At 45.8% G+C, this 14,583-nt stretch overlaps 2 protein-coding genes across 2 annotated transcripts; one reads left to right on the top strand and one right to left on the bottom strand.

Annotated features, from left to right (window-relative positions):
• Positions 1-11,750: 11,750 nt before the first annotated feature.
• On the bottom strand, positions 11,751-12,482 carry N7517_009065 (GPALPP motifs-containing protein 1; the record flags this gene model as incomplete). The annotated part of the gene is made up of 2 exons (XM_056726788.1): positions 11,751-11,942; positions 12,000-12,482. The coding sequence occupies 2 exons, from the start codon at positions 12,480-12,482 to the stop codon at positions 11,751-11,753; spliced, it is 675 nt and encodes a 224-aa protein (XP_056575360.1).
• Positions 12,483-12,785: 303 nt separating this feature from the next.
• N7517_009064 (uncharacterized protein) lies at positions 12,786-14,555 on the top strand (the record flags this gene model as incomplete). Its single annotated transcript, XM_056726787.1, has 1 exon — positions 12,786-14,555. The coding sequence occupies one exon, from the start codon at positions 12,786-12,788 to the stop codon at positions 14,553-14,555; it is 1,770 nt and encodes a 589-aa protein (XP_056575359.1).
• Positions 14,556-14,583: the final 28 nt, after the last annotated feature.

Below are 14,583 nucleotides of genomic sequence, written 5' to 3'. Positions count from 1 at the left end.
TTTTGCTGTGTTAAAACGATTATATGGTCGGCTGGTGGAGATAAAAATGAGAAATGGAATCAACCATATCGATAAACTTAACTTCCTCGAAGTATACCCCCTCGCACGAATTAAAGCTTTTAAACTAGAGACTATTAAGAATAGCTTTAGAGTAGCTGGTCTAGTACCTTTTGCACCTAATCGAGTGATCTTAAAGCTTAATATTCGACTCCGAACCCCTACACCCCCTCCGAGTAGGGGGAGCGATTGGGACCTAAAAACGCCCTCGAATTACGTGTAATTATAAAAGCAAGCTTCGTCAATTAAAGCTTTACTTCGTGCTAGATCGAGGAGCCCTCCGAGTCCGCTAAATTGCGCGATAAATTAGGTCTTAAAAGCCTATCAAATCACTATATAGTCTGCTGCTTTTCTTAAGAAAGAAGTAAGCGATTTACGTGCCGCTAACAAGAAGTAGAAGTAAAAGCGTACGAGATCCCGGAGGCAGATACCTACTAAAGAAGGCCTTTTAGTTGAAGAAGCCTCTGCATTGATTATGCAGCAATAGGAAGCAGGTGAAGCACCTCCTCCGGGTCCTAGTATACCTGGAGAATCGGCTATTTAGCCACGTACACGGCCCCCCGGGGGTGTGGAATATGTAGATTGCCAGGACATAGAAGGGAAACATGTCTAAATAGACTAATTGATTAGTTGAATTAATTTAATAGCGTTTTGGTTGAGATAAATATAGTTGAAGTCAAGGGGTTAGTTTAGGTGGGCGGCTCGCTTGTGTGGGCGGCTCGCTTGTGAAATACGTTATCTTAATCTTCCGCGTCCTATATATCGCGTATATAATCTAGCTAAGTCTTAATAAGCTTCTTAGGAAGCTTAAGGTAGTGCTAAGGAATAAGGAGATCGAGTTAGAGTGGTCTAACGAAAAAACCCACTCCTTCTAGAATAAGCGTAATATCTCGGGCGGTATCTAGATTATAGATATATTAAAAAAGGTATATCTTCTACCCCTAGATCCTTATAATAGCTAAACTAATAAAAGTATAGAAGGTCCGAGGACTAGTAGTCTTTATTAATATAAGCCTATAACGTCGGGAGGCATTTATAGCTGTTACGGAACTAGCCTAGTTGTGCAACTTAGACGGGTTTTAAGAACAAGAAGGTTTCGTTGAGGAGAGGAGTTCTCCTGAGCTAACAAATGTGTACATATTCCGTCGAAGGCGGTAACGTTTGGCAGATTCCGCGCAGCATAAGCAAGCATCTTCCATAGGGCTTCGTACGAAGTACGACGGCCCCATAACAATACCCCCCTCCCCTAGGACAATGACTGTTTGCTTCAATAGACGCCAGATTAGGAATCAATGGGAGAAGCAAACAAAATCGTGGCCTATGATTGGCCGAATAGGGCAAACGTGTTCGACGACGTCGTTGCTTTGTAGCATGTGGGCTGTAGTTGGAAGGCATAAATAGGTCCTCAATTCCCTTCTTCTTCTTCTTTTTTTTATTTTTTATTCGCAGTCTCCAAACCTCCTGTCAACCATGGAGTCGTCTAACTTCAATCTTCTGTCGTACGACCCGCGTCAAGTCGAACCCTCCTCCCGGCGTATGCTCCTGCCCCTGACTCGCATTGAGCACGGAGGGAAGCAGTATGTCAAGGTCCGTCTGACTGCTGCGGGAAACGAAGCCCTTCGAATGCTGTGCTTCACTCCAGTGCAGCGGGAAGTGTGGAGCTGGCCCTCTCCCTCCGCCCTCTGTTGTAGAGGAGCTCATTGACTAGACCGTACGAGGCTTAGCACTTTTCATAGACGCAATCAACACACAATATCGAGGTTTCTAGACTCAGTTAGCACTAGCACGAAGCGTAGTAGCTAGCCTTATCAAGGGACCCATCGATCTTTCTAAACGGTGCGGTCTTCTGTAGCCACACGTCTAACGCTATTGTGTCCTTGAGTGCGTCCGCTGGCTCTGTGGTTGGTCTCGTGTAGCCTCTCCACTTAACCTTGTAGCTCGTACGAGCGTTGTTCCTCCTGCGTGTTTGTGTCTCATCTATAATTTCTTCGATCTCCCACTCTTCTTGGTCGTCGACTATGATTGCTGGTGGTTGCGGTTCGTGTGCCAGTTGGGACGGAAGGGGGTCTTGTGTCGCGAGTCGTACGAGGTTAACATGGAATACTGGGTGAATGCCGGGTGGCGTATCCAGTCGTACTGCGTGGGAACCAATAACTTCCTGAACCCTATATTTTGCGTTCTTCCAGTCGAGCTTCTTGCAGGGTCGTTCGGTCTGTATATTTTTCAGGTTTAACCAAACAGCGTCTCCGACTTGGAAGGTAGGCGCCGGTTGTCGGTGCCGGTTAGCGTTTGCTTCCATCTGTTGGTTGGCGTAGGCTATCGATGCACGTGCCCAGTCCATAGCTCCAGCTAGCTTTCGTACGATCGTTTCTGCTTTTTGGATTGGGCTTGGTTCTGGCGTGGTAATGGTGCTGTTTATACGCGGTTCCTCGATTGGTGGGTCAAATGGAGAGAGGTTATAACCGTGGGTTAGGAAGAAAGGGCTTACGCCGGTTGCTGCGGAGACTCGTCCATTTAACGCAAGTTCGGCCATTGGGAGTAGGCGTTTCCAGTCGTTCTGTTCAAATCGTACGAAGAGGCGTAGGTACACTTCTAACGTGCTATTGTGTCGTTCGGTCTGTCCATCGGTCTCGGGGTGGTAGGCCGTCGACAGCCGTCGTATAACCTTACATAGCTGGCAGATCCGTTCCCATAGGAGGCTTGTGAATTGGGTTCCTCGGTCCGAGACGATCGAGTTTGGGAATCCGTGTTGTCGTACGAGGCTGTCAATGATTGCCCATGCGGAGTCTTCGGCCGAAATTGACTTCATCGGCCTTAGGATCACTCCCTTTGTCAGCCGATCTGTGATTACCAAGATGTTCGTACGGCTGTCGCTTGGTGGTAAATCGGTGATGAAGTCGAGGGCCACGTCTCGCCATGGTTGTTCTGGCACCGGGAGCGGCTTTAGGAGGCCTCGCTTCAGCTCTCGCCATGGTTTCGCCCCGTTACATAGGTCACAGTTCCGTACGAATCTCCGGATGTCGATCGACATATTCGGCCAGAAGTACTCGCGGCTAACCACTGTATAGGTCTCCTCCCTCCCTGGGTGTCCGGTGAGTCGAGAGTCGTGTGCGGTCTGAATGATTTTCGTACGAAGGGGCTCAGAGTTAGGGACCCATAACCTTCCGCGGAAGCGAAGTTTCTGGGCTTGGTCGATTGTGCATTCGGAAGTTGAGACTTTTAGCTTTAGTTCTGGTGGGAACTTCCGTAGGCCCTGTTGTAGTGTCCGTATAGCGCCCTGGTACTCGTCATCCCCATCTCTCGCTAGCTCCCAGTCTTGTTCGTCAGGGGTTTGCTGTGCGGTCGTGGCATGGATATTCACAGTAGCCTTATCGTCTCCTATCTGCGTTAGGAGACACTTCGTACGATCTGCGATTCTTGGGTCTTCCTCGGTTGGGTTGTCTTGGTCTCGTCGTGATAGGGCGTCCGCTCGGGCGTTGTCTGTACCGGGGCGATATTGGAAGTCGAAGTTGAACCTACTTAAGAAGAGTGACCACCGCATATGCCGTTCAGTGAGCTTCCTTGGTTTGAAGAAGTATTCTAGGTTCTTATGGTCGGTGATAACGAGGAATTTCCCTTGGACTGAACGTAGTTCTGCGTCCCATGCTTCTAGGCATCGTACGACAGCGAGCAGCTCCTTATCGTAGATCTCATAGTTACACTCGGCGGGAGCGTTTTTCTTGGAGAAGTAGGCGCATGGTCGTAGCACACCCTTATCATCGTACTGTGAGAGGACTCCTCCAACCGTGTATCCTGACGAGTCGGACTCTACCACTGTCGTACGAGATGGGTCAAAGGCTGCTAGTATCGGCTCTGTTGTGAAGAGTCGTTTTAGCTCCTGGAAGCTCTTCTCGCATATAGTAGACCAGACAAAGGGGACGTTGTTTTGCGTGAGTTGGGTAAGAGGTCGTACGACTTCTGAATAGTTTGGGATGAATTGTCGGTAGAAGTTGGCAAAGCCGAGGAATCCCCTCACGCCTCGGACTGTGGTTGGTGTTTCCCAGTCGAGTATCGCTTGCACTTTTTCAGCGTCCATCTTAACCCCTTCTCCTGCTCGTACGATAAAGCCAAGGTACTTGGTTTCGGTGCATTCGAATTCGCACTTCCCAATATCCAAGTGTAGGCCAGCTTCCTGTAGCTTCTGGAGGACCTTCTTTACGTGTTTTCGATGATCTTCGATGTTCCCTTCCGAATAGATCAATACATCGTCGAGGTAGGCGGAGCAGAAATCGTCTAGGTATTCTCGTAGGGACCAGTTGATATATTTCTGGAATGAGCTCGGCGCGTTGGCCAGGCCAAAGGGGGTAACAAGCCATTCGTAAAGTCCGTACCTCGTACGAAACGCGGTTTTCCATTCTTCTCCTTCGGCAATCCGGATCTTATGGAACGCGGCTGATACGTCGAGTTTCGTGAACCATCTCGCTCGTCCGATCTGGTTCAGCGTCTCATGAATCAGGGGAAGGGGGTAGCGGTCCTTTTTTGTGAGAGCGTTTAGCGCTCGGTAGTCGACGCAGAAACGGAGCCCTCCTCCTGGCTTTCGTACGAATAGCACTGGTGCTGCTGCTGAGGATTTGCTAACCCTAATGAAGTTCTTATCCAAGAGCTCATTTAGGGTCTTTCGTAGCACTAGAAGTTCTTCGTTCGACATATTGTAGAGGGGCCCCCAGGGGACTATTGGTTCTTTACCATTTTCTCGTATAAGTTCGATTTTATGGTCGATTCCTTCCCCGCGGTGTGGTGGGAGTTTAGTCGCTTCGTCGGGGTCAAATAAAGGGAGGAATTCGTGGTACTCAGTGGGGAGTTCCACCTTTAGGTCCTTTGGTTTCTTGGTTTTCAATGCTTTCTCGATATCGGCCATAGAGACAGCAAAGATTTGGGAATCGTACGAATTATGGTCTTTTATTGCTGACTGAATCTCTCTATGCATTGAGAGTGCCGAGATCTCTGTAGTATCGGGGAGAGGAGTTTTGCCGATCCCATAGAGGCGGGTTTTCGATGATCGAAGATATAACCGGTTCCTTAAAGGTTCGAAGCAAGCGTTCTGTTGTCTCAGCCAGGGTAGGCCAAGAATCAGGTCGTATCCGATGGAATCAGGGATCATATAGAAGTAGGTCTCTTTCTCAAAGTGGTGGTCAATTGAGAGGGAGGTTCGTACGATTTGTGAAATCGTCCCCTTTCCTCCTATTCCTCTTAATGTTCGTGGTAGGATCTCGAAAGTCTCTAAGTTCCTTTCTTTCGCAAAGGCTTCACTGATAGCTCCGTACGATAGGCATCCGCTATCGACTAAGGTACGGGCCATAGCTTGTCGGTCTAGGGTCGCGGCAATGACAAACGGTGGGGAGTTCATACGCGTGGCTTCAAATTCTTCCCAAACAGAATGTTTCAATTTTGAAGTATCTAGCGACCTCCGTACACGATTTCGTACGAAGGTTATTCTTTTCCCGAGTCGTTGTCTCCATCTGCATCGACAGCGTTCACCTCTAGAGGTCGGGTGGCAGGCCGTAGTCTACAGCCCGCAATCAGGTGCCCTCTCTGTCCGCAGCGTAGGCATTCCCCCTTCATTCGGCGTTGGTCAATCTCTTCCCGGGAGACCCATTTTGCCCGTTCGTTCGTACGAGAAGGACTGCTCCTTTGGTTTGTCTTTAGGGCCGCGATCTCGGCTTCTAGGGCGGCGATCCTAGTTGCTTGAGTAGGTTCCCAGTCCATCCTGCCGGCGTCGTCTTGGGTGTTGCTGAGATTGCCACGGAAGAAGGGTCTTAACTTCTTCTTCTGGAGCGTTTCAATCTGCCGAAGGTCGTGGTCGATCCGAAGAAGGCGGTTCCGGTAGTCATCGTACGAAGCGAATTCAGCTCCGACGGTACTCTGGAGTAGATCGACGTTGATTGCGGTCCGGAGAAGGGCCATCTTCTGGGCATCGGACCAGTGTAATCCACCCGCGGTAACTAGTGTCTGGTCGAACTCAGATAGGAAGTCGTGGAGACTCCTCCTACCCTGCTTCATCGAATTTACTCGTACGAGGGCACGTTGTTCCTTGTCTGGGTCTTCAAAGTAGAGATCCATGGCTTGGTAAAATTCATTGAGAAGGAGGGGTTTCTTCTCATTCTCCATTGCTACGATCCATGCGTGGGCTTGCTGGCTCGCAATGCCTTCTAGCCTACTAAACGCGTAGTAGGTCTTCATTTCCTCGGAGTGAAAGTAGTGGGCATCCATCAAGAACTTGATTTTCAAGTTCGTACGAAAGGCTGCGTACTCCTTAGGGTCCTGTCCATTGTAGGTTCGTACATCGGGGTAAGTTGGCCGGGTCGGCCCCCTTTCTATCCTATCGTTCTCTCGTGGTGGGGGGAAGATCTCTCCCATCGCTTGTTGTGCCGGTAGTGCGTCTGGTAGGTTGTCGTGATCAAAGGTATTATGTCGTCGTGGTTGGTAAGACATCTTGTCTCTCACTCTGTACTAGTAGGAACTCCTTACTAAGCGTCGATAAAGGTGACGAACGAAACCTAATGTTACGGAACTAGCCTAGTTGTGCAACTTAGACGGGTTTTAAGAACAAGAAGGTTTCGTTGAGGAGAGGAGTTCTCCTGAGCTAACAAATGTGTACATATTCCGTCGAAGGCGGTAACGTTTGGCAGATTCCGCGCAGCATAAGCAAGCATCTTCCATAGGGCTTCGTACGAAGTACGACGGCCCCATAACAATAGCCCTTTAGCCGGAGCCTATATTAATTCTAATCTAAGATATTCGGACACGATAGAACTTAACATTTCTAATACTTAACTAGGCTAAGAAGCTCTAGCTATTCTATAATTAGTATTATACTAATTATTAATATCTTTATTTTAAGCTCGATTAAGAAGAGTAGCGTTAAGTCGAATATCTTCTTCTTCTAATAAAGCCCTTCTTTAATTTCATAATAATACTATTAAAGACTAAGGATATTACCGTATATAATATCTATAGTATCTATAATAAGCTTTTCTCCTATCTCGATATAGCCGAGGCGAAGCTTAAGAATAAAGGTGTGATCTAGAAGAAACGGATATTATAGGCACTCTAAATAGTAAAGAAAAAGCTCTCTAAGTACTATACTACCACCGAATATAAGCCTTATAGTGATATCTACGCTCTAGTAATAATCTTCTCTCTATTAAAGAAGCTCCGGTACTTTTCCTCGACTAATTAATTAGTAGGGCGATATTAATTATATAAATCGTTATTAAGAGGTCCTAAACCGAGAGTTTAATCGATATAGGAAGATACTTACCTATAATACTAATGACCTAGCGGCACTAGAGACTTCTAGTGTAGCTATTAATAAGAATAATGACTATAATCTTAATACTACTTATATATCCTAAAACTAGCTATTAGAAGAGCTTATAAAACTAGATAATAACGAGATTGCACGATATCTTACTCGTGGAACTAAGCGATAGAAACCTCGACTTATCTAGAAGGAATATAAGTAGAGCTTCCCGACCCTAGTAAGGATAGTAAAGGATATTCTATCTATCCCTACTAGTGGTGCTAGTGTTAAACGACTATTTAATTATGCTCGTGATATCTATTATTACCGTTATAGTTAATTAAAGCCGAGTACAATCTGTGGCCTAATACTATATTAGTTTACTACTAACTTTAATCTTCGGTAAGAGGAGCTAGGGATTATTAAAGAGCATCTATCCTAAGGTAAAGCTACTTTACTAGATTAAACCCGGAGATTATTACTATAGCTTAAGGTCTTAGAGTATATTAGTGATAACGAGGAGGAGGATTAAGAGACTAGACTCGAGGCTACCTAACACACTAAGAGCGGTGATAATAACTCGGATAATAATAGTGCCGAGCGACGTAGACGGGTAAAAGGAAAACAACCTTAAAAACGACTATACGACGCTGTTAAAGAGGACAATAAGCTTCTAGAGATACCGGTGGATAGGAGTATACTAGGCCGTTTAGGGCGGATTCGAAAACAGCTAAGGCTACTAGTTAGATAGCTTCTAGTTAGTGTAATAGGCTAGTGCTAGTAGACTGCGACATCGCCCATGGACGGGCCCTACCCTTAGGGCCCATTGTCCATGGACACCGTGGGCGCCCGTGGGCCTTTTTAGTAAGCAAAATTAGCGTAACACGTGATTGTTATTGACAGATTTCAAAATATCTTAACTAAATTTGTATTTTTTACATATTTACAATCATAATTCCGGATTTCTAATGAGATATATATAAATATATATAGTATAATTTACTATATATCTAATTTTTATATATATTTAAGACAACTTTATATAATGGTGGGCGTAGTGGGCATGCCCGCGATGGGCATGCCCGTGGGCGGTGGGCGTTATGGACGGGCACTCGAAAATCCAAATAGCCCACCGCCCACCGTGGACGGGCGATGTCGCAGTCTAAGTGCTAGTATTAGAGCTCGGGCTTTACCCGTGCACGCTACTAGTCTCCCCCTAGCCTAAGTTTCTAAACACGGTTATAAAAGAGGGAGAGACCCCTACTTTAAGAGGATTTCTAACCGAGGTTAGAGAATAGGCGCTAGGGCCTAGGAACTACCGGCGTAGACTTCGGCAGAACCCATTTTGGGTCGGAGACTCCGACCCAACCCAATGTTCCGCCCTCTATAGCCCAACCCAACCCAATAACCCAATAATAACCCATTTGAACCCATTTTTACATAAAAATTCATAAAATTCATAAAATCCAAGTCTTGGCATTTTAAAATATACTTTTTTAATAGTATAAAATGCTTTTTATATACATTTGTTTTTATTTTGAAATTAAGTTACTATGCTAGATATATATATATTTAAATCTTTGAATTTCAACTAACGTATTTGGTAAGCGAGCTGGCCATGTAAGCCAGCTGGCCACCTCACCCAGCCCATTAAATTCAACTTGATTTATCTCAACCAAAACACCATTAAATTAATTCAATTAAATTGATTTATCTATCTGGACAGGTTTCTCTTCTATGTCCCGGTAATCTGTATATTCCACACGCTCGCCCGGCCTATATAGCTGGCTGTAAACCCTCCGAAACCCGCTCACGATAGGTATTGATACGCGCTACTTGGGCCTTAAATGGCTCTGAACGTAGCTCACGAACCTCCTAAACTAAAAGATCTCCTTCGTGATCTATATACCTTGAAGATCGGGTCCGCTTTTACTTCTTCTTCTCGTTTTTAGCGCGTAATTCCTTATTTTCTTTAGCGAGTAGTATAGCACCTTGCATTGTGAGACGGAAGCCTTTTATAAGTTAGTCTAATACACGATCTAACGGGCTTAGAGGACTTCGAGATCTTATACGAAGTAAAGCTTTAATTAAGGAAGCCTATCGACGTAGTTCTTTCTCTATAGCTAGTGTTTTTAGTGTGAAATTCCGGCTTGATTCGCTACCCCGGCTTAGAGGGGGGTTAGGGTTCGAATATGAATATTTAGCTTCGAGATCACTCGATTAGGTGTAAAAGGTACTAAACTAGCCACTCCGAAGCTATTTTTAATAGTCTCCGATTTAAAAGCTTTAATTCGTGCGAGGGGGTATATATCGAGGAAGTCAAGTTTATCGATATAGTTAATCCCGTTCCGCATTTTCATTTTAACTAGCCGACCATATAATCGCTTTAACATAGCAAAACAACCGATATCTAGGGGTTATAAAAGATAAGAGGAGTGTAGAGGCATATAAATTGGTATAACCTTATTTTGCTCGCAAATTTCATCGAATTTAGGGGTTAAATAGCTTCTATATCCGTCGAGTATTAGGAGACGATACCCCCCTTCGTACGCGAAGAAGTGCTAGGAATAAAGAGCTTTTTAAGCTAACGAAGTCCAATTTTATTAGAGGTCTAACCGTTCGGACTAACTTTAAATCGCTAGTCATCCGGAAGGCCATTAAACCATGATTTAATAAAGACTTTGCCTTTAAAAATGATACACGGAGGGAGGGCCTAACCCGACGAATTTGTACACTTAATAGTAGTCACCTATTCGCGATTTCCAGGTCATAAAAGCGAGCGTCGACCGTAGAATTCGCTCCTTATTATCACCTTCGTAGTAGCGATTAGCCCTATTGCGAAACTAGTCTTATCAAAGTTATAAACGTTATCGGGGTCGATTCTAAATTAAAGGATAGTATTTTAAATAAGTGTAAACCACTCTTAAATGATCTTCGGGTCTTCGCACTTCGCACGTTCGTAATTATAGCGTCTCGAAAATCGGGAGGAGAGGAGAGGGTGTCGTTTTATAAAGTTATAAACCCATTTTTCGCCGACCGAAATAACCGGGGTGGTTCCGCGTTGTTGAAGTAAAAGATTCGCTATTTCTCGTATAGTAGAAGGCCGGGGGGTAGATCCACGAGAGTCTATAGAAAGAATCCATTTTTGAAGAGTTTCCTCCTCGGTTTATGTCAATTTCTGCGAATTTACGCGAGAATTCGCGCGATTTCTGACACTATTGAGGCGCGTAGTAAGGGTGGAACGGGGTACGTTAAATAGGCCAGCCACTTCACGAATTGATGAGATTTCTTGCTTTTGAAAAGCCTGAATAGCTAATAATATCCTACCCTCTTACTCTATTGAATTTCGAGAGCTTTAAGAGCGAATTGGTGGCATGGTGGGTGGTTGAATTAATGAAGTGCTAATTAACGGACAATTTTGGGTGAGGTGGCCAGCTGGCTTACATGGCCAGCTCGCTTACCGAATAGTTATATAAATTTTTTGTTTGTTTTGTTTGCACTATATTGGGGCCCCAATGGGTTACCCATCGTTGGGTCGAAGTAATGGACCCAAAACCCACTTTGGGTTGGGTTGGGTTGGGTCCGGGTTAGAATGGGTTGTGCCGAAGTCTAGTCTAGTAGATAGGAACTAGGTTTAAGAATATAACACAAGTTTTTATAAAAATATATCACTAAAAATTCATATTAAAGAACTTCGGACATATAATCAGGATACTTAAAAATATAGGGCAAATCTATATAAATTATATATATCACGAGATTTGCCTATTTATCTCGTTTAACGGCCCTTAGGGTCACCCGCGGGTGACCCTCCGAGGGTTTAACCTCTAGGTGGACTACCCTTAGGGTCGGAAGGTTGGACCCTCGAACCGCCACTAGGGCGGTTCGAGGGTCGTGAGGGTCACCCGCGGGTCACTACCAGGTCTAGCACCGGTGCTGCGGGACTTGTCAAGGCCTACCCTTTACCTTTGTAATTACGAAAGAAACACTTAGTATAAAGGTTCCTAGGGTATCAATGAAGCCTTAGATTGTAAAAGTTGATTCAGCCTTTACAATTTCTCCCTTTAACTTTAGGACGATCTTATTGATATCAGATTTGTTCCGACGATCGTAATTAAATCCGAAAGTCGACAATATCATAAGAGGAGATCGCCGAGGCGGCGAGCCCTCAGGGGTTATAGAAACGATTCCTTCCGAAATCATAATAGATTTCGACTAGCTATGGCGGGTAGCGGTTCTAGAGACTATATTATTAGCTAGCCTACTATAACGGGTAGTAGATTAATATAGGGTAGTCGTGGATACTGAGGAAGATCATCATTACAACTAGAAAACTGCAGACACCAAGGCACCAACTACCTTCTTTTCTCGCGAGACTGATTGATAGATCATTCGTAAGTACACAAGGTTATTATAAAAAGTTGCCCTTTGTAAAACGTGTGTTGTAGTCCGCAGCTTTCTTTACCATCTCCCGGCGCTGTGCGCTAGATATCTTCGAAGCAACTGCCATATCCTTCTCTCGATCAAACGCGCGCGCACTTGGATCATCATCTTCTTGCTGAGCACCTGGATTTTCTAGGCGAGTGTTCTTCCCAGTCATGTCCTACACTCATGTTAGAAAGCAGATGGAGAAAAGGTGTGTTTCCAATACAAGGATTACCTTGTATCTCTTGATTTGATCCTCCATCAACTTTGCGTTTGAAGCACCTTGATGATCCTCCTGATTTGTTGAAGTACCAACGCCCATAACTGCATCCTGCAGTCGCCTCATTCGCTCCTCTGGAGTCTCAACCCACGAGGAATCCATGCTCTTAGGTGCTGTGGCAGATTTGCCTGTATTGAACTTGCGATTTCGTAGTTGTGTGGGGTCAATCTTGGAAGCCCAGTCGGAATGGGAAGGTGGTTGCAGCATCCATTGATCTCGCTGGCTTTCCTTTTCCAATTTCGATCCAGAATCCGTAGGCTGTATGTGAACAGGGTCTTTCAATGGACCGGATGGAGGAAGGCTTGGACCGAAATCATCATCACTGCTAGTCTCACTGCCACTGTCGGCTTGAGGAGGAAGAGAAGGTCCTATTACCTTCCGTTGTTTTGAGACTTGAGGATCTGTCTCCTCGAATTTCCGTTTTTCATTAGAATGCATATTATTGCATATATGAAGTGGAAGAAATGTTATCTTCTTATCGGGGACTTATCTTATGAGCTGATGTCATCAAAAGGTGTACCTGCCCACCCGTTCTCTCCCCGTCCTTAAAAGTCTTTTGTTTTTGTATATAGCTTAGGTCTCTTTGGTCTTTGACACTCTTTTCAATTTTATAACCTCATTCTTTTTCCTTTTCCCTTTAAATGTATTCGGACCTTTTCTCTACGAGACCGCTCTTTTGACCCCGCATAACCCCGATAAGAGACTAAAACCTCTGTTCTCTTTGTTTAGGGGAATTGGACAATGGGCTCCCCAGAAGATGGGAAACACATGGATGGAAATGAAGGTCAACCTACAGAACTTCATCTGAAGCCAATTTCTTCGGATCAACAGCTCGGATCTACAATTTCAAGTCAAGTATCAATCCCTCGAAGGTTCCTGGCTCAGCCAATCGAAACCGTACGAAGCTCCAACGTTCAGCCAGCTTTGAGAGCAAATCAACCTTTATCAAAGCCCGAAATCCATCCAAAAGAGCCTGAAAATCGACCGAGAAGATTCCTCCCTGAACCGATTGAAACAAGCAAATCTAGTAATAGACGGTCTCATTCCAATTCTGAGGCACAGAGGAATTCTGCGTCTTATAGCAAGACACCGACGGCTCCAAGAAGATTCAAACTCGATCTGATAGAAACCGACACCCGCTCCGTCCGAAAAGGGGAACCTCCTCGGTTTCCCCAATATGTGTCTTCTGCACCCCATACAATCATTTGTCCAAAGACGACATCGTGGGTAGATCCAGACCCCCATACCCGCACCCATCTGCCATCTGAATCTCAATTTTCGTATTCGAATCTTCTACGCCGACAACAAGCCCGCAGACACTCGTTCCGAGTTCCGGATCTCCCATCGATCCCCTCTGATAGCAGCGAAGAATCAGATAACTCCAGATCTCATTCGGCATGCACTTCGCCTGGGCCTTCCAATAAAGTGACACGGGATTTATCCTCGAGCAAGCTACCCCGTGAAAGCTGCGATGGGAAGATCTCCGAATTCTTGCTCTCTCTTGCCGCTCGATCCGCACAAAAACAGTTGAAGGAGCAAGCACTGGCTGCTTTTCCCAACGAGCAAGTGTACGAGCCTGTAGATCATTTTGCCATCGACGAAGGTGATAGAGATTCGGACGATGATGTGTCTCATATAAAGTATCATCATGTCAAGTCCCGACGACAATCTTCGGCAGATTTGTCCTGGGAACTTGAGTACATGCGCCACCACAAGGAGGAGGCTGAGATGAGAATCCGGGCGATGGTTGCATCTGGACAACCAAATTCTTCATCAGAGCACAATAAAAATGGCAAGAGCCCACCCATGCTTGGCAATGACATGGTCATTCCTCGAAGCGCCTCACCCGAGGGAACAGTATGTGAGCACCCTAGCACTGATGCAGCCTCTCGTGGTGTACATGATCTTTGTACTGGCTGTGGTGGCTTATGGTACGCAGCGCCTCCTCGAGATGGCGGAAAGGGTGCTGGTCTTTGGATGGGCACTTGTTGCAGGGACGAGGGCCAGAAGCGGGAAGTGCATGGTCTCCTACCTGGCATTGTTACCCCCATGCCTCGTGTCGATGAGGCTGGCATTGCCATGGGACTTAGCCCATCTCCCTCACATACACATCTGGATCGTCTCGCCTCGCCCGGAAATCATAGTTTCCGGAAGCCCGTGAGCCCTAGTCTCCAGAAAGCCGTCGAGGCTGAATTCCATGATGGATTTGTGACTCAGATTTATAATTACTTGTCTCTGGGTTATCCGTGCCTTGCTCGCTATTATGATTATGAACTCAGCCGAATTTCGGGCATCCCCCTCCAGGATCTTCGCCGGGATGACTTGCAAATTGACGCTAGAGGCTACGTTGTAGCCCCCAAGAATAACGATCTCGCGGATGCATGTGCACGATGGAAGGCTCTCCGTCTATACATCAAGGAATGGGCGAGGCAGGAGCCCGGCATGGCTGAAGAAGATACCAATCTCGAAGGCTGGGGACCGCCAGGGCGAAGAGGCAGCTGGGGCAATTGAAAGACTTGGAAGATTTTAATTTCTATGT

This window comes from Penicillium concentricum (assembly GCF_028827145.1).
Source record: "Penicillium concentricum strain IBT 3081 chromosome Unknown utg000004l_segment0_segment0, whole genome shotgun sequence".
Lineage (NCBI taxonomy): Eukaryota > Fungi > Ascomycota > Eurotiomycetes > Eurotiales > Aspergillaceae > Penicillium > Penicillium concentricum.
Note: the sequence above shows the minus strand (reverse complement) of the source record. Positions and strands in the feature narration are given on the sequence as shown.